At 41.7% G+C, this 23340-nt stretch overlaps 1 protein-coding gene and 2 long non-coding RNA genes across 9 annotated transcripts; 1 reads left to right on the top strand and 2 right to left on the bottom strand.

Annotated features, from left to right (window-relative positions):
- Window positions 1-50: 50 nt before the first annotated feature.
- On the top strand, window positions 51-23326 carry mcf2a (MCF.2 cell line derived transforming sequence a). 7 transcript variants are annotated; one of them, XM_056383356.1, is made up of 31 exons: window positions 271-376; window positions 460-849; window positions 5823-5891; window positions 6071-6185; window positions 6631-6721; window positions 8343-8462; window positions 9109-9225; window positions 9410-9559; window positions 9668-9783; window positions 9983-10097; window positions 10323-10442; window positions 10554-10745; window positions 10833-11024; window positions 11180-11351; window positions 12705-12781; window positions 12987-13072; window positions 13223-13289; window positions 13441-13556; window positions 13811-13880; window positions 13978-14070; window positions 14323-14415; window positions 15588-15713; window positions 15823-16044; window positions 16757-16849; window positions 17152-17230; window positions 17502-17565; window positions 18876-18976; window positions 19386-19498; window positions 20609-20721; window positions 20925-21028; window positions 21134-23326. In XM_056383356.1, exons 2-31 carry the CDS (start codon window positions 735-737, stop codon window positions 21172-21174), a joined length of 3342 nt encoding a protein of 1113 aa, XP_056239331.1. In that variant the 5' UTR covers window positions 271-376; window positions 460-734; the 3' UTR covers window positions 21175-23326. The 7 variants fall into 7 exon arrangements, with proteins under 7 accessions (XP_056239333.1, XP_056239336.1, XP_056239337.1 ...); XM_056383357.1 differs by lacking the exons at window positions 20609-20721; window positions 20925-21028; window positions 21134-23326 and adding an exon at window positions 19147-19255 and having other exon boundaries at window positions 52-849; window positions 19386-19488; XM_056383358.1 differs by lacking the exons at window positions 19386-19498; window positions 20609-20721; window positions 20925-21028; window positions 21134-23326 and adding an exon at window positions 17885-18069 and having other exon boundaries at window positions 51-849.
- LOC130173857 (uncharacterized) lies at window positions 13600-15932 on the bottom strand. Its single transcript, XR_008828509.1, has 4 exons — window positions 15794-15932; window positions 15341-15410; window positions 14368-14435; window positions 13600-13871 (listed from the first exon to the last, which is right to left on the bottom strand). It is a non-coding gene; the product is annotated as an uncharacterized LOC130173857 (long non-coding RNA).
- Window positions 16858-21034, bottom strand: LOC130173856 (uncharacterized). The gene is made up of 4 exons (XR_008828508.1): window positions 20911-21034; window positions 20577-20692; window positions 19354-19495; window positions 16858-17232 (listed from the first exon to the last, which is right to left on the bottom strand). It is a non-coding gene; the product is annotated as an uncharacterized LOC130173856 (long non-coding RNA).
- Window positions 23327-23340: the final 14 nt, after the last annotated feature.

Genomic DNA, 23340 nt, shown 5'->3' with positions numbered 1-23340 from the left:
TCTATTCTCCACTATGTGTGTGTCTATTTTAGAGTAAAGCTGGAGAGAGTGGGGTCATGAACATGGCAGCCAGACAACCCAACAATCCAGCAGACTGTAGTACAGTCAGCGTTATACTGATGGAATAGAAAACAGCAAAAGGGAGCATGAAGTAGTCTGAAGTGAGAGGAAAAGTTGGGAGGGAGTTGGCAGTGTGTCAGGAGTCGACTAGAGCCCTGCTCAGTGCAGAGCTGACGCACTGAAACTCAGAGAGACAGAGAGGGGAGGGGCAAGAGAGAGACGGGCAGCAGTGGCCAGATGGAGCCCTGTTTGTTTTGGAGTAGCTGACTGCTGCTGCTGCTGCTGCTGCTGATAGCAGGACAGTCTATTAACACTGGTGTGTATGAGGGGAAAAGCACATCACACCCTGTCTGTGCAACAACAGGACAACAAACCATTGTTTTCTGCTTATGTGGACAGGTCTTCTGTTGTAGCTGTGCTGCTCACTGTGGAGGCTCTCTATGCAGCTCAAGGTCACGAGGATCCAGCAGCAGCCTCAGGGAGCTGTCCCATCTGGATCTTGGGACCCGCAGAGGCAGGTGGACGTAACTTTCCCTATCGTAGCTCCCAGACTATATGCAGACACTATGGAAGGCTATAGGACTCTGAAGAGGATGTGAGGCCTGGACTACTGTCAGTACCTCCCACGACAGCGTCAGTTCTCCGAGCCTGATCCTGTGCCGGAGTCCAGGGGAATGGGCCCAGCCTCACTGCAGGAGGAGAGAGAGCTGGAGAAAGAGTCCAAGGAGGAGATGGAGAGCTACCGCTGCCTTCTGCAGGCTGGCTCCCAGCTTGAGAGCACTCTGCAGCGTGAGTACACACCATGCTGACAGTGCTCATTTAACTTCTGGTGGCCACTCTCAGGCTTTTGCATAAACTATTTTCCATTACTACATTTTACATTGCTCCTCTCAGCACAGCGCAGCAATGAAGTGTTCTGTAGCAGAAGTCCATTTAGTTTGATTTACAATGTTCATTTTTAAGTTCTTAGAACCGTTACACGAGGTAACCGGAGAACTGCACACTGTCTTTGGTTTGTCAGTATTATTGATGTGCCAGTCCCTGCAGCTTTGCTATAACTGTGGGCCATTGCAGGGATTATGTCAGCTATTTTAAGCCATCACAGATGGATAGATATTTATCCATAGTGATGATTTGTAACCTGAATATCTGTAGATTGAGGGTTGCAGATCAGTGTGGGACATTGATGGAAGAAAATGCATACTGTTGATGTCAACTAACCCCTCAAGAAGAAAAAATAAGATGTTTACAAAGTCCATAATGCAGCTTTCACTATTCAGGGTGTGTTGTTGTGTCATGTATTGAATAGCGAGGCTGATAAATTTTTAACGCTTTCTATCTTCAAATAGCAACTGGTCTTTTTCATACACATTTTCCAAAAGACTGTTATGTCAGTTGTGAAAAGCTTCAAAAACAATATTACACACATTTGTCAGTCATCATTCTGGAGGTTTGTCGTGTCAAATGGGAGAAGGGAATGAAGGCAAGGTGATGAGCAGAAATAGCTCCTGATGTGACTGACAGCTTCATGGAGCAGCTTCCTCCAGAGGCTAATGTGATTACTCTGGGATCTTGGCAGCCTTGAGTTATTGTTTCATTTATGAACCTTTGCCTCTTTATGTCTCCTGTGGGTTCATTGTACCTGGGCTGGGGTGTGTGAACAGAGACAGCAGGGAATAGGCCACATTGTGTTTCTATTTATACCAGGTGAAGTGTGAAATGTGAGCCTCGCACCCTGGGTTTTGTCCTAATCTTCTTACAGGAGATGCAGCGGTGATAAAGAACACACTGCTGTATGAACCAGTGACCCCAGATTCATCATTTACTCCAGGGGTAATGATATATGATCCTTTACCTAGCTCACCTTCTGCCCTCCGTGCTCTGCACCTGCACAATATCATTCTCAACGTCGTTTTAAATCACCCCTGCTCCAACAGACTGTCCGTGAGTGTGTGAGCCTTCCTTAGTTCATTTAAAGAATACAAAAATTTCAAAGTAAATGTACAATTTACACAATACTCATGACACAAGGCTTCATGACTGTGTCGTTAGAAAACACCCAGTAGAAGACTGTGCTCCCATGAGAGTAAATCTTCAGTTTGCTTGTTAGTTAAAAGTCTGTGTAACAGTACAGTAAACCATGAACGACATTTTGCCAAGCAGTATTGTAGTTACCACACAGTCTAATAGAATTATGAGACAGAAAGTCATGTGAATCATGATGAATCAACACACATGACAGAGGCTAACAGCCCATAGCACAGTAAAAGCTGAATTTTCCTCCTTCCACTTCAACTACACTCCAGCTGTCATTTCCACAGCTGTCAGCACTCTTCAGACACTTCAATTGCTTTAACAGACTGCTGTCGATGCTTACGTACTTCAGCTCTTCAGCGCACACACTTCAACTATCTCGAGCAGTGCAGCTTTAACTGAAATTCTTTCATTGCTTATTGTCCAAATGACAGTTCAGCTGTTTTTGTCTCTTATACCTCAACTGACAGTTTAACATCGACATTTCCTATTGGTTCAGCTACTTTCAGGACTTGCATACAAACTGATTACTCAGCTGCCCACAGGGGCTTAAATGTGAAATTGAAATTTCAAATGCCTCAACAAGACACTTCAATTTCCTTCAACTTCAAATGCTTTAAGTGCTTCACTTTAAACTGCGATACTTCGGCTTGAAAAACATGAAAAACTATCAATATTTCAGGTGCTGAACATTAAAGGCATTGAGAGGCCTTCAGAGTCACAGCCTTGTGACGCCATTGTTCAGGGTTTACCACCGAGCTCTAGTTTCCACATATCCTACCAGTTAAATTTTCAATTTCCTTCTGCCCTTTTCTATCAGAATGCAGCCACCCACCAGTCTAATCCCCTTAGCACCAAAAGCTTTGTTTAGCAAAATATCTCATGACCTAAAAGCGGTATGAAGCTAGGTCTCTGTGTACTATGAACATGTTTGTATGTGGAAGAGGGGATTTCTTGCTCTGCGAGGGATTACATGTGCCCGCTTTTTGAGTCTCTGTCAAATCAGAATGAATATAACATCTCTGCTGGGTATGTGCACTCTCGTCATTCTCTATGATTCACTAAGATTTTACTGTGTGAGTCAAGCGTGGTGCTATACCATCAATTGGTTAGCCAGTATAAAAGATATATTTATATTATTTTATTCCCGGTGAAAAGACCAATCTCTGTTTCCTGCACAGAATGCTTTAGTCAGTACTCAGGCAGAAGTCATGTTCTAACAGCTACAACATGTTTGGGTTTGATACTTTGCCAACCTCATAATATTGACATTGTACCGGTGCCTGTAAAGTGTATGCACACTCCTATGAGGTCTAAGACGCCCCTAAATAGAGATTTGTTTTCACTTGGACATAAAAGGCTTGTCAGAGAGCCCAATGAAACCCACCCTGATTCTATGTTGTAAAAAACTAAAACATGAAAAAGTACAGGGCGGTTAAAGCTTTTGTAGGAGCTGAATGTAATGAAGTCAGTTTAGATGTTTTATCACTGTTTGGACAACAGAGATAAGCTTCAGCTTTGTAGATTGAAAGGATTGGTCTGAGTCTGAATCTGTTTGACTCGCACCGAATCTCAGTTTCCATCCACACTGGCAAACATTGCTCTTTATCTGTGTGCACGAACATAAGAGCAAACAGAGGTTATTTGATTTTCACCCTCTTGCATTATCCTGCATGTCACCTAGAAAGGTCGTAACACAAGCGTGAAGGGAACCGCAGCATTACCTAAACAAGCAAAATAACGCTGTGGTTTGTGATTAAGCCATTAATCATGATATACCTGTTCTACAGGCTTTAACTGTTAAAGATGTATGATGGATTTAGTTATTATACCTCAGTTTGAGGTTAAAACACAGCCTAAAGGTACATACAGTACATGTACAGTTACAGCTGTGGTTAAGAACCTGACATATTTTATCTAATTTTTTCCTTTAATTTTCTTCAGTCGTATATTATCAGACAAAACTCATGTGGAACTTTATTTGGCAGTGTTGCCAGATGCAATGAATCATGGGATGAGCTGCTACTCAGGCAGAGAGAAAAAAAAGGTTTATTAAAAGTGTTGCAGTTTGCAGCACCAGCTGATCTTCCTTTGATCAACACTAGAGGATCGCAGTGTGTGTGTTCTTGTGTGTTTTTGTTTTTTAACATCAACTTGAGTGCAGTCAGATCGGTTCTAATCAGATGTTGTTGGCTTATTGAATCATGTACTGTCCTACAATGTTTCGTATAAACAATTCACAGTGTAATATCTCCTCATATTGCATTTATCTCGATGGAAAAAGTACAATTGACGTGACATCACATCTATTCATTTAAGTCTTGTCTCAACTTCCTGAGGGTCTCGTGGCACAGGGTGTAAACAGTTATATAACTCTTCCAGTGTGACGGTAACTTTACCCTGCGTCTACACTTTGTGTACACAGCCCAGCCATTGGTCCTGCTGTGGCCTGGCTTGGCTTAGCTCCTTTCTGTTACAGATACACATCAAATATTTAGCAGGTACCAGCAGAGCTCATTACTTGCTCCCTGACAACCTGTCGGACACTATTACTGCAGTCGACTCATGGAAAATAACATCTTCTTTGCTCTTTCTTTTGCTTTCTATCATCTTTTTTTGACTGTTTTTCTATCTCTCTGCTCCAATTTATATTTAATGTTTGTATCCATTATGGATGAGGAAGCGATGAATTGTGAGCCTGTTAATCTGTTGCGTAAACCACTGCATAGAGGCAGAGTCATTTAGTTTAGTATGGTTTAAACACGTTCATGCCTCAGTAATATGTGTAATTTTTGTACCTGTGTCTATTGTTAATAATTGTTGTTTGGAGAGAAAGCTGGAATTATACTCTATGTCTCACTGTATTTATGTGAGCTTGTTTTAAAGAGACATTGCCACTGTAATGTAACATCAACTAACATGCCTATTAAGCCTAAACGTGTCCCCTGCCCCTGGATAAGATCATCCAGTGCATTAAAAGTTCTGTAAATGTAACATGAGCACAGTCTCAACATATGATGCACAAGTCAATGTGTCTGCATTTGACCCATCCAGCTGAATGTTTCCTGGTTCACCAGAAGACAGACGTGAGCCTCTTTTGAACTGCACTGACTGCTCTATAAGAGACTGTATGCATTTACTGGCTACTCATATTAAAACACTAATGGCACCGTGCATGAGATGTGGGCCATCTGCCAGTAAACCTAACATCTACAACATCAATTCAGATGCTACACAGTAAATGAGCTAATGTGTTTTAATGATGTCATTGTCTTACTTGCACCAGGTGCATTGATTTACATAGGCCACAGCGTTTCCAGCTATCTGCTGATCATGATCATGGAACACATGCAGTGATATTTAATAATGTAAGAGGAAGTGCAAAACAGGCTGAGACTGGCAAAGTTTCAGTGAGCTGTGTTCTTTATTTTTGGATTAAAGTTGACAGGATATTTTGGGCAACTTACTTTTACTCTTTAAATGCTGCCACTTTCATGTCAAAACTTCAGTGAAAAAAGATTCACTTTTGTTGCTATGGTAAAAATGTCCTTTAGACCATCAATTAAAAACATATGTGAAAGGAAGGTGTTGTTTCACTGCCACCAGGCATGGTAACAACATCTATGTTTAAACATCATTTAAATGTGTTGTGTGTTTATACTACTCTGCTGTGCATATTACTAACTTCCTCAAACCTTAGTTGTTAAAATGTGTGTATCTTCTTCCAGAGGTGACCGTCCCTGTGAGCATGAAGGAGGTGGGAGGCTACATAGAGAAACAGGTGGCATATCTGTCAGGTGAAGCCTTTTTGTTTAATAATTTCTAAAACATTAGCTGCATTTTGTCTCATTTGAATCTGATTCTCATTGTCCCATCTAGTGCTACATTTATTTATTTATTTTTTACTAAAAGCCTATCTGGACATAATTTTATGTCTTATAAAGAAAAACTAATTGCTTATATCTTTTATTCCCAGGGGGCCGTGGGGAAGACTCCAGTGTGATCATCACCCTCCCTGAATGCTCAGCTTTCAGTGACATTCCAGAGGAAGCTTTAGCCAAAGTCTTTACATACCTCACGCTCATCCCTCGGTGTGTCCTACTTCATTTATTCCTGTCTGAGTCTCTCCCTCTTCTTTCTGCAGTGCACCAAAAGCCCAGCGCTTATATTCTGAGCACAGCTGGCCTTCACTGCTCCTCAGCTGACTGTGTCAGATGTCCTACTGATGCCCTCTATGTCCAATCCTCACTCTCCCAAGAGATTAGGAAATCTTAAATTACATCAAGTCCAGGCCTTTTCCCCCTGATGTGTCACTGCAGAGAGTTTTAGGTGATAAATAAGTAATGTATGTAGTTGTGTTGCACGTATATTATAAATTATATGAATTTACAGTGAGTTAGATATGATTTGACCAATCTACCTGGTCTTTACTGGCTGTTCTTTCTCATTTTCCTGTCTTGCTTTAAAAAAGTATATTCTTAATGACTGCACAGAATGATATTGCAGCTGCATATAACTGCCTAATTTTTCTTGCAGAACAAGGCAACCTGGAGTCAAATTTATCATCATTCTAGACCGAAGACTGGATACATGGGCATCTATCAAAACTGCACTCGCCAGGATAGCAGTGAGTTTCATATTTCTTCTCATCAAAGTGAATTATTAGATGCATCTAGATGCATCTTTGATATTAGTAGTGATTAGATACAAAGGTGCTTTACAGTTCAGACATGCACAGTGCCAGTCTCTGTATATTTTACATTCATCAGTGCTTGTGAGCTACGTGACTGTGCTTTCAGGCTATTGTTTTATTAACGAGTTGCTGTCCATGGTGCTGAGAACCTGAGCAATACTCGGACAGTACCCACTAAATGAAGACTGTACAGTGTTTTCGGTCTGGTGTATTCCTCTGAATGGTGCATAGTTTAGAGAGTAGCCTAAACATTGTTTCTGTTGAATGTCCCATGACATATTGCTGTAAATGTATGAGTAAGCAAAAACTGTGATGACGCGGGGTGCTGAGGAGAGGATGAGGATGAGGATGAGGAGGAAGGTTGACGGGCGGGAGGGAAACATTGCAGTCAGCGCTGCCACCCTCTGTCTGAGAGGCAGCAGCAGAGCTGCGGCTGTGCTCAGGCAGCCGGAGGGAGCTGCATACCTTAGCTATAGGCATCAATTTCCAACGGGCTGGCGGGAACTTAACATTTAATCGAGATGACTTCCAACACCATGGCTGATTGCTTTTACCGGCGGGGAGCGCCGAAGATCCGGAGGAGCCCGGTAACGAGCTGCCGAGTAGCTTGATTCACCGTGTGCAGAGTTTAGTCGAAGTTTTTGGGCGGGCAGGGTGAATGCGGCAGTGGCAGCGGCTGTGGCTGGTGCCGAGTGTAGCACTGCGGTGCGCAGCGCACTTCTGCTTAGTCATGCAATTGGCTGTGCGTGAAACCTGAATGACACCTGATCAGACTGATGTGTGGTTGTTTAATGCATGTTTATTCTGAAACCTGAAGCGTGATTAATTGACCTCTGTGGTCGAGTCGGGACAAATGAATGTCGAAAGTTGTGTCGATGCAGATGCATTGTTGGTATCAGAAGTTTTGATAGAATACATACTGCAGGAGCCAGTGTGTGTATATACATAATCAATCTTGCTGCAGAGCCACCTTTTGCATGAATTGTACCTACATGATGTAAGTGTGCTAGTCCCCACTGGGAATGAAGACAGAGTAAAATGAAATGTACATATTTTAATTAAATTGAAGGGTGCATGCCACACAGTGTATCTACATCTGCAATGAAATCACGTCCTGACATGCTGTTGTAATGTAGCCTGTGTGTCTTGAGTATGACGCAAAAAATGAGCAGAAATCCCTGCACAGTCAGACACTGACCTCAACTTGAAGATGAAATGCAGCATATGACGAGTATGAATGGTGTAGAGACTGAACCATGAATCCATTAGGCTGACAGTAATCGCCTAGTGAAAGAGGAGACCTGAAGTCGCCCCTATCAGATACGGAGGGATGCTTTTGTCTCAGCTCTGAACTCCCTCAGTGCCAGTTTGCATAGAGGAGTTAGTGACTGTGTGGCAGTTATATGTGTGAATGTGCAGATGTTGGAAAAGCTGTATGTTTGTTGCGTGAGCACCACAGAGAGCCTAAATCCATAGTTTTTATTTTATACTGAGTCATCCTCCATTATTATGCAACATCATTAATATGACAGCGATCATCTTTTCCCTCTTCAAGGCTTCCTTTCCTGGGAACCTCCACCTGGTCTTGGTGCTTCGACCCACCAGCTTCTTCCACCGCACTGTTACTGACATTGGCTTTCGCTTCAGCCAAGAGGACTTTATGCTCAAGATGCCAGTAAGGCAGCTCCTCCTCAGTTACCAAACATGTCCCCATCACAACAATATACATCTCGTTCTTGTCACAACCCTGATGTCCATGATTTAAACAACTATAAAAATCCTGGGCAGTATGTTAAACATATTTCTAATATTTATAGTGATGTTAGTGCTTTATTTGTAAAGTATCATCAATGAAATTCTGATATTTGTTGTGCCATTTCCAGAGTCAAAAATTACATGTAATGAACAACCTCTTTTACATGCCATATGGTTCTGATGACAGTTTATCTCATATAACATCTTCGATCATCTTGCCAAAGAACTTTACTTGAAAACCAGCCAGCTGGCAAACACTGGCACGTTTACAGAAATGAAATACATATGCATTCTCTTAGTAAATAAAGAAATTAAATTAATGAAATGACAGAATTTACATAGGGTTAGGGATTGGGTTAATTTGTCTGTTATAGACCAATCATCTCTCCTGCAGTTTATTTGAGACTTGCTAAACAGTTTTTTCTTTAAAAAGAAAATCACTGTATCTCATAAACAGCAGCTAGTGATATCATAGAATTTAAGGAAAAATTAAACACCACTCTTGTGAATTTGCTAAACGTACAAAGTGTTCTGTGTGAGCTGTCAGATTTTGTCTGCACCTTTAGGTGGTGATGCTGAGCTCTGTCACAGACTTGCTGCGCTACATCAGTGAAAACCAGCTGACGTCAGAGTTTGGAGGCACTTTGGATTACTGTCACAGTGACTGGATTGTTTTACGAACGGTACGCTGCAGATCAATTGTGACACTTATTAGGAAAAAAACATTCACCATCTCCCTGTTACTTTCCTTTATTTTCTGAGGCTCAACCCTCCTCCTGTCACCACACTAGTTTCTTCACCACAGTTGCATACGTTATATAAGCACCAGTATTAAAGTGTTTGTGTGTTTTTTTGCTTCCCCTACAGGCTATTGAAAGTTTTGCTGTAACAGTGAAAGACATCGCACATATGCTACAGGGCTTTGGCACTGATCTGGCAGAGACAGAGCTGCCAGACAAAGGGAAGGCCATTGAGTATCTTCTTGAGTGTCAAACTGACAAGTACAGGAAACTCAAGGTAATGTTTCAAATGTTTTCATATAAGATGCATTTATCAAAATTAACACAAAAATATTTTGTATTATTTTATGAAGTATTTATTTTGGATTTCTGCTCTGTTTGACAGGATGCAATCAGGTCGGTGTCAAAGGAGGGTCGTCATCTTCTCTCCAGCCTGGAGACTTCTGGGAAGGAGGATGACTCCCAGTGGGATGTGAAGCTCGACTGGGAGACAGTACAGAGGTAAGAGATCTTCAAGCAGCCTTTTATTTCTTGTATTTGTTTATTTATTTTTAAGATTTGTAGATAAAAAGTTAAAGTTTAAAGTCTTGCAATCTACAACAGGGTTGGCTACCTTCTTAAATGTATATTCTTTAGTCCAGTTATAAACCTCAGATATTTTACTCAGCACTTTACACATGGCATTATTATTTATTTTTAGGCTTCTTGCCCAGCTCAGAGACATGGAGTCAGCCTTTGATGGCTTCTTTGAGAAACATCATCTGAAACTCCATCAGTACATGCAGTTGCTCAGATATGAACAAAGCTTTCAGGAGGTAAGGATTCCGTGTATATATGTTTTTGTGTGATTATGTGTGCATGCGCGGCCCTCTCTCCATACTCCCCAGAGGATAACACCATGAGATATATTGTCTTTTGTCTTGTGCAACCCCCAGGCTCAAGTTTTAATGTGGGCTTAGCCTCCATGAGCCACCAGGTTGACTTAAGACTGTTTTTCTTTTTAGTCTGTGTGTATATGACGGTGTGTGTTTTCTGTCCAGATGGAGTTGTGTCTGGAGCATCTGATGGCTCAGGAGAGGGCGCTGTCTATATCCGTAGACACTCTGGCTCAAACAGAACAAGCTCTCAAAAGGCTGGACAGTCTGGAATCTAATGCACAGGTCAGCGTTTCTCTATCCTGCTGTCAACATCAGTAACTAACGGCACTTATTAACTACATGTTTAATAAAACTGACTCTGTCCTTCCTGTGCGTCTTTGCCGGCTCTGTCAGGAGGTGGTGGCTCGAGCTCAGATCATCATCCTTCACGGACACCAGCTGTCAGCCAGTCACCACTACGCCATAGCTCTCATTATGCAGCGCTGCAACGAGCTTCGCCACTACTGTGATACACTCAATGCTGCTCTCAAGACCAAACACTCTCGTCTTCTGCACACACACCAGCTGCTGCTTTGTCTTGGTCAGGTACTGACACATGTGCTTCTATTTACACCCACATCAGGACACACATATACATGTTTATAGTTGTACATATGTGCTCTCTAACTTCAGGCCCAAACCTGGTGTGATGATGGAGCATATATGCTGGCCAATCAGCTGGTAGAAAGGTTCCAGTCTAAGGAGGGGGCCCAGGCTGCCTTAAGGGACATTGAGAAGTTCCTGGAGGGGGCTCCATCTGTGCTGAGCTCAGGACCAGAGATCTTGGCTATTGAATACGAGGCTGTCATCACACCTCAGCTGCAGGTCAGATCCCACAACTATGATGCTTTATCGCTATAGAAACATGTGTCAAATATTGGCCTGCAGTATGACCTTGTTGCCATCATTTTAAATCAAAACCCTGCTGTTCTACCTCTGCGCCGTCTCTCACTCCCCTTCTCCCTTTGTCCCTCTGTTAGGCCCATATTGGGAAAACGTTTGAGAAGCATGCAGCAGTGCAGCAGATGATCCAGAACCGACAGGCTTGTCTGAAAAAGCTGGCCGATAAACATGTCCGACCGATCCAACTGGTGGCTCCCAGGCCAGAAAACCCACCACGCTCCAAGTCCCCGCTCTTCTCCCCCAAGCATGGTACAGTACAGACACAGACACACGTAATCTTAACTCAAAAGAAAGAATCATTGTTGAAATAGAGATTGCGTCACTTCATTCATGCACACTTATGGAAAAATACTGCATTACAGCTGATTAAACAGCATTAGTCTTTATGGTAAGCTGCCCTAGTTTGCAGCATATACAGTAGGCGTTTCACAAATTAACTCCCTACACACCCTCCCTTGGTTCCCAGGCCCAGTATGGGGTCTGGTCTCAGCCTTTATGGCCTGGCACCAATCCCTCTCCCTGCTGTATCTTTCCTTAAGGCACCATGCCTAAATTAACACATCACAGGGTCCCACTGAATAGGCCTAAGGTGTTCCTAAATGGGCTTCAGGGTTAGCAGGCCACCTTTACAAATAAGCAGGAACAAGGGTAGGTGGTATAATCAGTCCAGTGGGATATACCTGACTGCTCTATTAGTCAGGATAGAAGCTATAGAACCATATGTGGTTCATATACATTAAAGAACCTTTCATCTCCCTCTGTGTCTCATGGGAGGTTGCACAAAGCTAACCATATACACTAGTACCCAATTAATACTGTATGTGGAATCTGGTGAGTTTTTATTTGACTGTATCTACTGTGTGACTGAATGTGTCTCCAACCAGTGAGCGTATGAAAGCAAAATGATAAATATGCTTTTTTCTATTCTCATTCATGTCTTTAAGGCTTTGTTCTCCATGGTAGGAAGCCATGCTAATGAGAGTCATAACAAACAAAGTGAGAGTGATCATGAACCCCTCTGGGGCTCCCTCAATACTCAGGACACCACCTATTTAAGAGAGGAGATGAAGGAAGAAGTGGTTAGCTTAAATTGACTTGATCCAGTACATGGATGCACACACACGCATGTACGTGCATGCACATACATTTATGCATCCCACTGATGACTATAACATGGCACATGCAAAGGCACAAAACTCAGCTTGGACGAGCATGTGAGGATTCAACTGCTAGGATCAAAAAGGACAAAGACAGTTATGCCAAACACTGCTTTAGATCTGTACATACTGTTTCCACGCCAAACCTTTAGTGGAGGCTGCCTATTATCATTGATGACCTCATATGTCCATCATCACTGATTTATGTTTTTTTTTTTAATTACTGGGGAATTTAAAAAAGGTCATAGGCAGGGCAATCATATCCATTTGGGGCTATCATATTCACAATGTGCACACAAAATAATTGTTTTTGATTCAGAACGGGTGCTTAAATTAGAATTAGTCTCCTCAATGTGCCTCATAAGTGCATATAGAAATATACTTTGTGTGAATTACATTCCCAGTCTTTGATGAGCTGCCGCTGCCTATGATCTGTTTTTCACAGGTGATGGTTTGAAGTTCACATTCGACATCTCTCTGCCTGGGAAGAGAGCATCCCGAAAGAGCCCCAACCCGAGAAAAGTAAGATAAAACAAATTTTTTTTTTTTTATGTTTCTGTTTCATCTGTTTATTTACTTCCACTTTTGCAGCTTCTTGAACCCTCACAATATGAAAATGTTTATCTAATAATTTTCTCCTCTAACTCGTACCATTTGCTCCAATATAATAATATTTTCTCAAAATCCAAATGGAAGAGTCAGTGTTGTGCATCTGTGTTGTGTTCAGATAGAGGTGATTCATGACTACCAGGAGAGTCGGAGCTGTGTGTCATATGGTCTGGAGGGAGAGGACAGCCCAGATCTCTTGAAGCGGTGAGGAGGCGTCATCCGTCCACCCATCTGTCTGTTCTTAATACTGTTCTTGATGTTGTTTACTTCGTGGTTCTCTTTGTTCAGTGCTAATGATGCCCTCTGGCTCTCTCTTTGTCTGCTTCTGTGTGTGTTTGTATGCTTGTATCACAGCCATGTGATGAGGGAACTCGTAGAAACTGAAAGAATCTATGTGGAAGAGCTGCTGTCAGTGCTGCTGGTGAGAAAACACACTTTCTTACTGTGTCAATGTACACCATATGTTGTATATTGATGTTTATTTGTTAAATGATTCCTGCTTATACATCTTATATCAGATATACACAAGCCATATACTTCCTGAAATGTGTTGCTGTAATTAAATATTGTAGGGTTACAGGGCTGAGATGGACAACCCAGCTCTGTGGGGGCTTTTGCCCCCAATCCTGCGCAGCAAGAGAGACATCCTCTTTGGAAACATGCCTGAGATCTACAATTTTCACAGCAGGCAAGTGATTAATGCCTCACATCACACATGGTGTAGACCTATTTTAACATACCAAGAATGTATAATAATGCATGCAAGTTTGACCATGACACACAAAAATAGACACAATTATGTCAAGAATTTTTATTTATACTCGTACTGTTGTCGATGGTGTGCAAGATTAAGTATAACAAGTATTTCTGTAGAAAACCCCATGTATATACCACTTTATGCACTGAGGTTGATGTGTGACCTTTGACCTTCTGGGAATCCAGGGTCTTCCTTCAGGACCTGGAAGGATGCCTGGAGGCTCCTGAAGGTGTGGGAGCTTGTTTTCTGGAGCGGGTGAGATGATAAATATTTATGTTGTTTAGCGTCATTATATTTTGATCATTTATTCATCTTTTTTTCCACACAAATTTCTCTTTTCTGTCTCCTCCAGAAAGAGAGTTTCCAAATATATGAATGCTACTGTCAGAATAAGCCACGCTCTGAGGCGCTGTTGAGACAATTCTCAGACTGCGCCTTCTTTCTGGTCAGTTTTGCCATGATTCTACCTTCACACCAACAGCAACAGATTTTTTGGGGTTTGTTTGGTGTCATGCAAGATACAGTATGTTTACAGTATTTCAAGTTCTGTAACTATTTGAATATTTGTAGTTGTACAGTTCTAAACTGATTAATACCACTGTGCTGGAACAAAGGCAATTTTAAATTACAGTGTAAAAAGCTTGTGATTTGTCATTGTCAAACATTACATTCATGCTGGTTTGTTTTCCTCACAAAGGAATGTCAAAAAAAGCTGGAGCACAAACTGGGCCTGGAGTCCTACCTGTTGAAACCAGTCCAACGCCTCACCAAATATCAGCTGCTGCTTAAGGTTAGACAGAGAGCAGGGTTCTGCCACAGACAGACACAGACACACACACACGACATAGTATAGTAAGGCATAAAAATGTTGAAAAATGTCATAGTATAGTAAGGCATAAAAACTTCAACTTGTAGTAAGGCATAGAAATGTCAAAAAATGTCATATTATAGTGAGGCATAAAAACGTCATAGTATAGTAAGGCATAAAAATGTTGAAAAACGTCATAGTATAGTAGGGCATAAAAACTTCAACTTGTAGTAAGGCATAAAAAATGTCATTGTATAGTGAGCCATAAAAATGTTGAAAAATGTCATAGTATAGTGAGGCATAAAAACTTCAACTTGTAGTAAGGCATAAAAACGTCATAGTATAGCAAGCCATAAAAATGTTAAAAAATGTCATAGTATAGTAAGGCATAAAAACGTCATAGTATATTAATGCATAAAAATGTTGAAAAACGTCATAGTATAGTAGGGCATAAAAACTTCAACTTGTAGTAAGGCATAAAAACGTCAAAAAATGTCATTGTATAGTGAGCCATAAAAATGTTGAAAAATGTCATAGTATAGTAAGTCATAAAAACGTTAAAAAATGTCATAGTATAGTGAGGCATAAAAACTTCAACTTGTAGTAAGGCATAAAAACGTCATAGTATATTAATGCATAAAAATGTCATAGTATAGTAAGACATAAAAATGTATAAGTATAGTAAGGCATAAAAACGTCATAGTATAGCAAGCCATAAAAATGTTAAAAAATGTCATAGTATAGTAAGGCATAAAAATGTAAAAAAAATGTCATAGTATAGTATGCCTTTTTTTTCACCATTTTTATGCCTTACTATATAGGCCATTTTTTGACATTTCTATGCCTTACTACAAGTTTAAGTTTTTATGCCTTACTATACTATGACTATAACACTCAAAACACTCACTGATAGTGGGCCTGATGCTTGGACATCAGTCAGCAGCAGATCTTGTTGACACAAATATCACAGCAAGCCACTGAAATAAATGATAGCAACTGGGTCAGAAACACATTAAAGCATTTTAGTGTATTTTCAATACTTCATTCTTCCATCACAACAGACAAGTTCGTTGTAAGTTCATACCACAAGAGAGCACTGTTGTACCTACTGTATTTATGTATGCTTTTATATATGAATTTGTGTGTGTTCTCAGGAGCTGCTAAAATACAGTACAGATTGTGAGGGGACTTCTGAACTGCAGGGGGCACTAACAGCCATGCTGGACCTGCTCAAATCAGTCAACGACTCCATGCATCAGATAGCCATCACTGGATATGAGGTGAACCAGATCTTCCTTAACAGTGATAAATGTGCTATAATGTGCATTTTACAGAGAATATATTTATAACAAAGGCTTACACATAAACACCTCCTTCCGTTATGTGCAGGGTGACATCTGCGAGCTGGGCCGCGTGTTGATGCAGGGCTCGTTCAGCGTGTGGATCAGCCATAAGAAAGGTCCCACCCGCATGAAGGAGCTGGCTCGCTTCAAGCCGATGCAGAGACACCTCTTCTTGTACGAGAGAGCTCTGCTCTTCTGCAAGCGGAGGGAGGAGCATGGAGACGGCTCCGACAAGACGCCCTCGTACAGCTTCAAGCACTGTCTCAAGGTTGGTCTGTGTTTTTGTATTGTATTTTTATTATATTTTTGATCCACTGGTTAAAATATTTTACGCCCATGAATACCAAAATTAAACATATGCTCTGAGTGGATCACTTATTCTAGTACTCAGAGTGACTACATAAGAATACAGTTGTGACACCATGTTGTTACAGACTAGTGGTGTCTCAAGTATACAGCCTATATAAACTTAAAAAACACAGAGCTATAGATAAATACTGAAGGTGGGTTTCTACCCGACATGCTGCCAAAGTTACTGCAACAACTTCATATAACAAATGCATTATTATATTGCCAAAGTTCATCTCACACAATCACTTGTTCTCCGTCACTCTGACTAACACGCTCTACTAACGATGTAGTGTAGGACAAATAGTTTGGTGTCTGTGTTGTTATGAGTTGCTCAGCTGGCCACAGAATCCGCTGTATTCCTGCAAGACTCCTTTTGTTGTGTGTGTTGAAGTGCGGAGGGTGTCACACCAACAGCTGCTGCCGCTGCTGCTGCTCTTGATTTATTATTGAGGATGTGGGGAGGAAGCAGTCACACAGCGGAGGTGTGTCTGTGAGTGTGAGTGTCTGTGTTCTGACAGGACAGATGTGTTACATGATGTAAATCTGATGTATGAGGTGCTGTTTGTGCTGCTTGTCCTAATGCTGTGTGTATGTGTGTGTCAGTGTAAACAGTGTATGTCTCTTGGCAGATGACTGCTGTGGGGATCACAGAGAACGTCAAGGGAGATGTGAAAAAGTTTGAGATCTGGTACAGTGGCAGGGAGGAAGTGTATGTGGTTCAGGTAAGGAGTCTAAAAAAAAGTTCAATGCTACCGAGTTCAGCAGGTTAAAGACAGTATGTGACTAATAATTCAGCACTTACTTTTACTGTACTCACTAAGATTTCATATTAATTAACAATTAAAATGGCAAATACCTTAGATACCACTAGGGTGTTTATTGACCAAACAGCAGATACAGGCCCAACAGAAGAAATGGCAGCATTGTAACTAGCCTATGATAGAAAGAAGTACAGTACATACAGAATGTTGTAATCCGCTGACCGTCTTGTTCAGCCTGTTGCGATGTTTCTGTTGTCTGTCAGGCTCCTACATTGGAGGTGAAGATGGCCTGGCTCAATGAGCTGCGCAGAATCCTAACGAACCAGCAGAAGCTGCTTAGAGGTCTGTGAAATACATAAATGTGGGTGTAAGAACAAAGGTCCACTTACTAACTTTAGAGATTTGAAATGCTTTTCACTTCCCTCAGAGAACATGAGGTGTGTTCAAAAGCTCTGAAATTTGTAAGTGGACCTTTGCGTTTAGGTTTTCTTCACCATATACTGTTCTCAAAAAGAAAAGAATGAACATACATGCTCAAAATTGATGTTCTGTCTGGAACATTCAATCCATCTGTACATCCCCTCACAATCACTCGTCCTTCCTCTTCTCATAGATGAAGCATATCAACATGGACAAATGGTTGAACACATGCAGCTTTCTCCATCACTCTCTGAGAGGTCAGTGTCTATGGTTGTTTACAGATACTGTGTTTTCAGTAATGTGCTAAGCGCATGACTTTAGGCTACACTTGCACAAACGTACAAACAAAACAGGCAAAACACACACATGCAGTCACAGCACTACTATCTGCATTTGCTGAGTTTTCATATCTGATCACAGCTTGAGTGAATGTGACGATATCATTTCTGGTGACCGTGGTAGAAGGCTTTGTAAGTGTGTGTGTGTGTGTGTGTGTGTGTGAGAACAGGGGCAGGCCCCACTCTGTCCACTGCTGTCTGGTTGCCTATCCCCATTCCTCCCATCCCCCACCTGCAGGGGCATGCGGCCGTCCAGAGGGGTTCCCAGGGGCTGTCTGCCGGGGCTGGACTTTGTCTCGCTGTCGGCTGACATGTTTCTGTGCCTTCGTTCCCGGAGCCCCCGTCCCCGAAGCCCCCGGCAACGGCCCCGGCCGCGCCCCCGCCACCGTCCCCAGCGCCACTGACCTGCCCTAACGCTCAGTGGTAAACTCAGCCTGGCTCACCTTGCCTCGGCCTGGCATGACCCACCTGGCCCGTCTTGGGACCAAAAACCCAGGGCTACTGTGTTTGCATACGGATCGCCACCTGCAACCCTTTTTATAGCCTCATTCCGGTTCATAACTGACCCCCCCCCCGTTGTCACGTTAACAGGCCTGTGTCTCAGCAGCTCTTCCATGGTTTTTCTAACATGTCAAAAACAATCTCTGCATCTCAGATTTGCTATTTTGCATGTAATGCAAAGGGCAAACGAAAAGAAAAGAGTTCTGGCTTCATTCCATGAATTTTCTTAATTTCCTCATGACAGTTGCTTTTTAAGGTGGGGCTTGTTTTTTGAGATCTGATCAAGCTACTGTAGAATTTTGCTCTCAAGAAACATTATTACTCAGCATGTAATAATAGAGTGACCAAATCTCTAAATTTGGATCTTGATAAATTGAGACCAGATCTTCCCTGGTGATGACGCACGTGTGAACACTGTGTCAGTCAGTGGTCTGCAAGTCCTAATTTCCACCTTTTACAGAGAATCTTGCACACGGCTGCTCTGTGCTCTGCTGTCTGGCTGGTGCCTGAATGGTCATGGCTGTGTAGGGAAACAACAGGACTGAGTTGTTCCTTGGCACTGATCTGGGGCCAGCTATTCTGTTCCCTCTGTTTATAGATATGGATCAGATTGAGGAATTGAGAGCTGACCCCTAGATTGTGTGGCTGAGGATAACATCTATCCTGAGTCCGTCCGCTGTCTCTGCACTGCATTTGGTGACACGTGCTGTTTTGTGTTGTTCACCCAGCAAGCAGCAGAGGGCGTCAGTGAGCTCAGAAGACACAGAGTCGGGGAGGAGCAGTCCAGACCCCCAGCCTCACTCCCCTAAACACCAGCACAACCGCAGGAGTGAGTTCATCTCATCTGTTCACATTTATGCCATAATCAAGTAGATACTTAGTAACTAAATCACAGAAAAATGTTATGGGATTTGATGCAAATCAAAATTGCTGTGAACACTGTTGCTGATTTTCTCCGTAATCCTAAACTGATATAGATATTTGGCTTTTCCCCTTCAGCAGTTCAGGTGTACTTTGACCTGAAGAACCAGGTACATCGAGGAATTTTGGGGAAAAAGGTCCAGCTAATGAGATTAGCTTTTGATTCTACGTTCTTGTTAAATTCCCAGTAAGTGACAAAGGGGTTATTATAATGTCGACATAGTTACTAAGTATCTACATGGTGCATTTAAGGTGTAGTGTTGTGAGTAATGTGTTCATCAGTACCTCTAATAGCCAGAGTAATGTCCGTGTCCCAGGTTGGCCCGGCGCTCATCACTCGGTAGACATCTGCGAGGGTCTGGAGGAGTGGTCTGGAGGTCGGGACGCTTTCCACCCATCTGATACAGAGGAGGAGGTTTTGGTGCAGCTGGTGAGACCGAACACAGTTACATTAGATACAATAAAATACATCAAGAGATAAACAGTGAGACCATCCATGTCTTTTTTTCAGTACTTTATCTTTGTCTAATTAATCATCTAAAAATGACATGGACTTACTGTATATTCATGTACAGGACAATCTCCTGTACTGAACTGAGGCAGACAGAAGATAAATCAGTGGCCATGACACCAGAAGCAGAATTTGAACCCTCACATTCAACTATGCACCAAGACCAGTCCGTTTAGTAGCTGTTGTAGATTTCTATCAGATCACCCGATCGTCCTCAGCAGATGAGTCATCATGGACGTGTAGATGATCAAATTTTTCATTTTCCTGAGAACTCTAAACTCCTTTATTTTGGAAGCAGCAGTTGACAAAGCTCTATTGTTGTGTCTATATGTTGTGTATTATAAAATCTTCAAAAGAATTTAGCTGTCATTTTATTTCTGTCAAAAAATTTTCCATACACATTACAAAACTTCTAAACTCATGCTTTTTTTTTTTTTTTTTTTTTTTTTTTTACAAGGGAGAGACATTATATCAGACATATTTTTTACCACTGCCCCTGGTTTGTCTAAGATGTTTCAAAATTTTGTAGCCCGTTTTCTAACAAAGATTAAGAGCAAGCAGCCCATCAATTTGGTGTTGGCCTTTCCATATTGACTGCATGTCACGTACTCCACATGGTAAAGCCCTTAGCTATTAAATATTTATGAGTTGTTGTGCCTAAATAAATAAATGTCTGCTGGATGTTCCCAGTTTAAATAAATAAACTTGTGTTTTCTGTCTTTGAATGAAAATGAAATAGTTTCTCTCTTACAGTAACATCATCCATTTGAACTGACATATTTCAGAAGACATTTAAATCCCCTCGCTTTTCTGAACTGACGTTTTCATTCTCTTATTTTTGTTTTAATTCTTTAATTCTTGTGGCCCCTCTGCGTGTTCATATTGTTCCTCTTTGATATTTTGTTCTACACTGTGCCTTCTTATGACGCACTTTGTAACTTTTGCTTTCAACACAGCTATAAAAAATAAACTACTACATAAATAAATCTTTACTTACTTTGTGCTTGACAGTTTTTCCTTCTGTGTTAGGCTCCAGGCAGATACAGGGCTTTGGCCGACTGTCTTCAAAATGGACCAGACAGCATCACCATCAAATGCGGAGACGTCATCCAACTGCAATGTGAAGACAACAAGGGACGCTGGTGAGTTCTCAGCCCATCAGCACACAGGATGTGATGTAAACTAGTTTGTCACTGTAACAAGTGATTACCCAAACTATCCCGTATGAGCATGGGTACAAGTTCAGACAGCGAAGAAAGACAACATGTGGCAGCAAAGTGTATTTATCTAATTTCTCCCCATGTTTCTCTCACTCTCATCTCTTTTCTTACTATTCATCCTTCAGGCTGGTGAAAAATCTGAGTCGGCGACAAGAGGGCTTCATAGCAGCTGCCAGCCTGCAGCTGATTATAGGAGACAGCAGCCGAGGACACTCCTCCAGACTAGGGGGTAAAGAAAAGACATGGGCTTCAAGATGACAATATACTCTAATGTTGAGCTCTGGTATTTCTTGACTTTGATTTTCTTCTTTAAAGTCTCTATATTTTCTTGTAGACCCAGGGAACCTGAAGGCGAGAAAGCTGAGCTCCCCGTAGAGAAGAAAGCACAGAATGTGAATCTAATATTTACCTGTGGATGATGAACAGACAGAAGGAACAGATTGAGCCATAGCTGTCTCATAACTGATGCACTATCAGCCGCCCACTCCTCACTCCCTGGTGCCGTCTGCTTTCTTCAGCACAGTTCAGTCATTAAAAAGAAAAAAAAAAGTGGGAATCTACAGACCTGATTTTTTTTTTTTCCCCTGGGTGTTGATTGACAATCCACTGGGCTGGTGTTTTCTGATAGTGAAGGTGTGCAGTGGCACCAGCACAAAAGGCACAGGAACTGTTAAGCCCTCTTGGACAATCAATAGCTGATCCCTGGATCCTGATTGGTCTTCCTCTTTTCTTATTGGTGATGAATATCTTCTCCTTCTGGCGCTCCATCTGCAACACACATATAGTCAGGATGTGAGGTTGCTGCTGCAGGAGCGGGTCATTTCGCAAACTGTGGACATTTTTCAACCCTTCTTCATTCCAGCTAAAACTTGAGGTTACAGTATCTCCGAGTGTGTGTGTGTGTGTGTTTGTTCCTGTTTGTCTCGTTGTGTGCTGGATGGATGCTTACCCAGGATTTGCCTGAAACGTTTCTTAAAGCAGTGACTTTTCTACATATACGGTATCATTTTTAACATTTATTGTACCTCAGTGTTTCATCTTTGTGTAGTTGTAGTAGTTGACATTTTCCATTGAACTACTTCATTGTATTTTTCTTACATTTCATTCCTTAAGGCAAAACTCTTCTTTACAGTCTAGGAAGTTAAAATGCCAAAATGTGCCATGCCATAATGCCTTTTTTATTCCTGCTCTTTTAGGGTCTCTTGTATGTACTGTTTGCAAAATCAAAATACTCGTCTTGCTTTAACCTGACCTCACAAATATCCAACAGGCACTTTATTAAGGTGGAAGGACAAAATAGACAAAAAGCCACCTATTGTCTACTGAATGTGTTCTTTGCTTGCCGCTTTACCTCTCTCACTGTGCATTTCCCCTTATTCATGCTGTTACTCCCTTTGTTTGTTCTTGAACGATGTGTTGGGGAGGCAGGGGAGTCGTACCCCCCACATGCAGTCTGCGGTTGACGTGTCAGCGATGGTAATGTAAGACAGAGGCCGACGTGATGAAGATTGATGGCAATGTATTCCTCGGTGTGTGCCGTAAACAAATCTGAGGCGCGTGCCACAGAGCACCAAACATTGTCATTCTCCTCAGGATCTTTTGGGAGCCGACTGTCAGTCACAGCTTGGAGAAGGGAGGGCGAGGCAGATTAGCAGAAACAGAAAGAGAGAGATTATGCTCTGTGTGCCCCTCCATCACGGAGGCAGATTGTTTCCTCCTCACCATTACAGCTCAGTTAATCTCGGGGTTCCGCATTAAAAGGGATCATACAGCCAACATGAAATACACCCTCTGTGTCGAACGCTTAATTAAATATTGATTGCAGACTTATATGAATTTACCACATCAAATCGAGGCCCCAGTCGGAGGGCTGCCTTTGATACGCTGTGTTTGATATGGAAATGAGTCTGGAAAGCAGCAGGGGCGGCTTTGCACTACTACCTATGTTGTTAATTTATTTATTTTGCTGTCATTTTGTGACTTCACATTGTGAGGTATCGTGCAGCTCCATATGAAATTACGTCTCCATATATTTACAGGAGCTATGCTTGACTGCACAAAAACAACCCCTTAATTTTTGCCTTTTAGCTTATACGACAAAATTTGATGTTTTCTTTAACTGATATCCAAAATGCTGCAGATTTTGCACATATTTTCCAGGTTGGAAAACAAAAAAAAAAAACCTGCTTGTATCCTGATGAGCCAAGTAGCCTAAACTTGTTGCTGAATGTTTCTTTAAAATGAAAATGCATGGCAACTGAGCATCAAGCAGGTTTGTATTGTTACACAGTGACTGTTCTAAACTGGCTTCTTTTTGTACAGCTTCAGTTCTGTATTAAATAATCAAATAAAATAAACTATTTATTGCAAGAACTTTTGTTTTGGCAGTTGAAATAATTCAATAGTTGGTGACATGTTTGGCTCAAAGCTAAGGCTACTCTTTGTCATACACCCTGCTTTAATCCATTGTTTCTGTATTCTTGTTTTAATGGAGGCCAACTTATATAATAAAATCGTGCGGACGTTTCTGGTTTTGAGAGT

The sequence above is a fragment of the Seriola aureovittata genome, chromosome 8, assembly GCF_021018895.1.
Source record: "Seriola aureovittata isolate HTS-2021-v1 ecotype China chromosome 8, ASM2101889v1, whole genome shotgun sequence".
In the NCBI taxonomy this organism is placed as follows: Eukaryota; Metazoa; Chordata; class Actinopteri; order Carangiformes; family Carangidae; genus Seriola; species Seriola aureovittata.
Note: the sequence above shows the minus strand (reverse complement) of the source record. Positions and strands in the feature narration are given on the sequence as shown.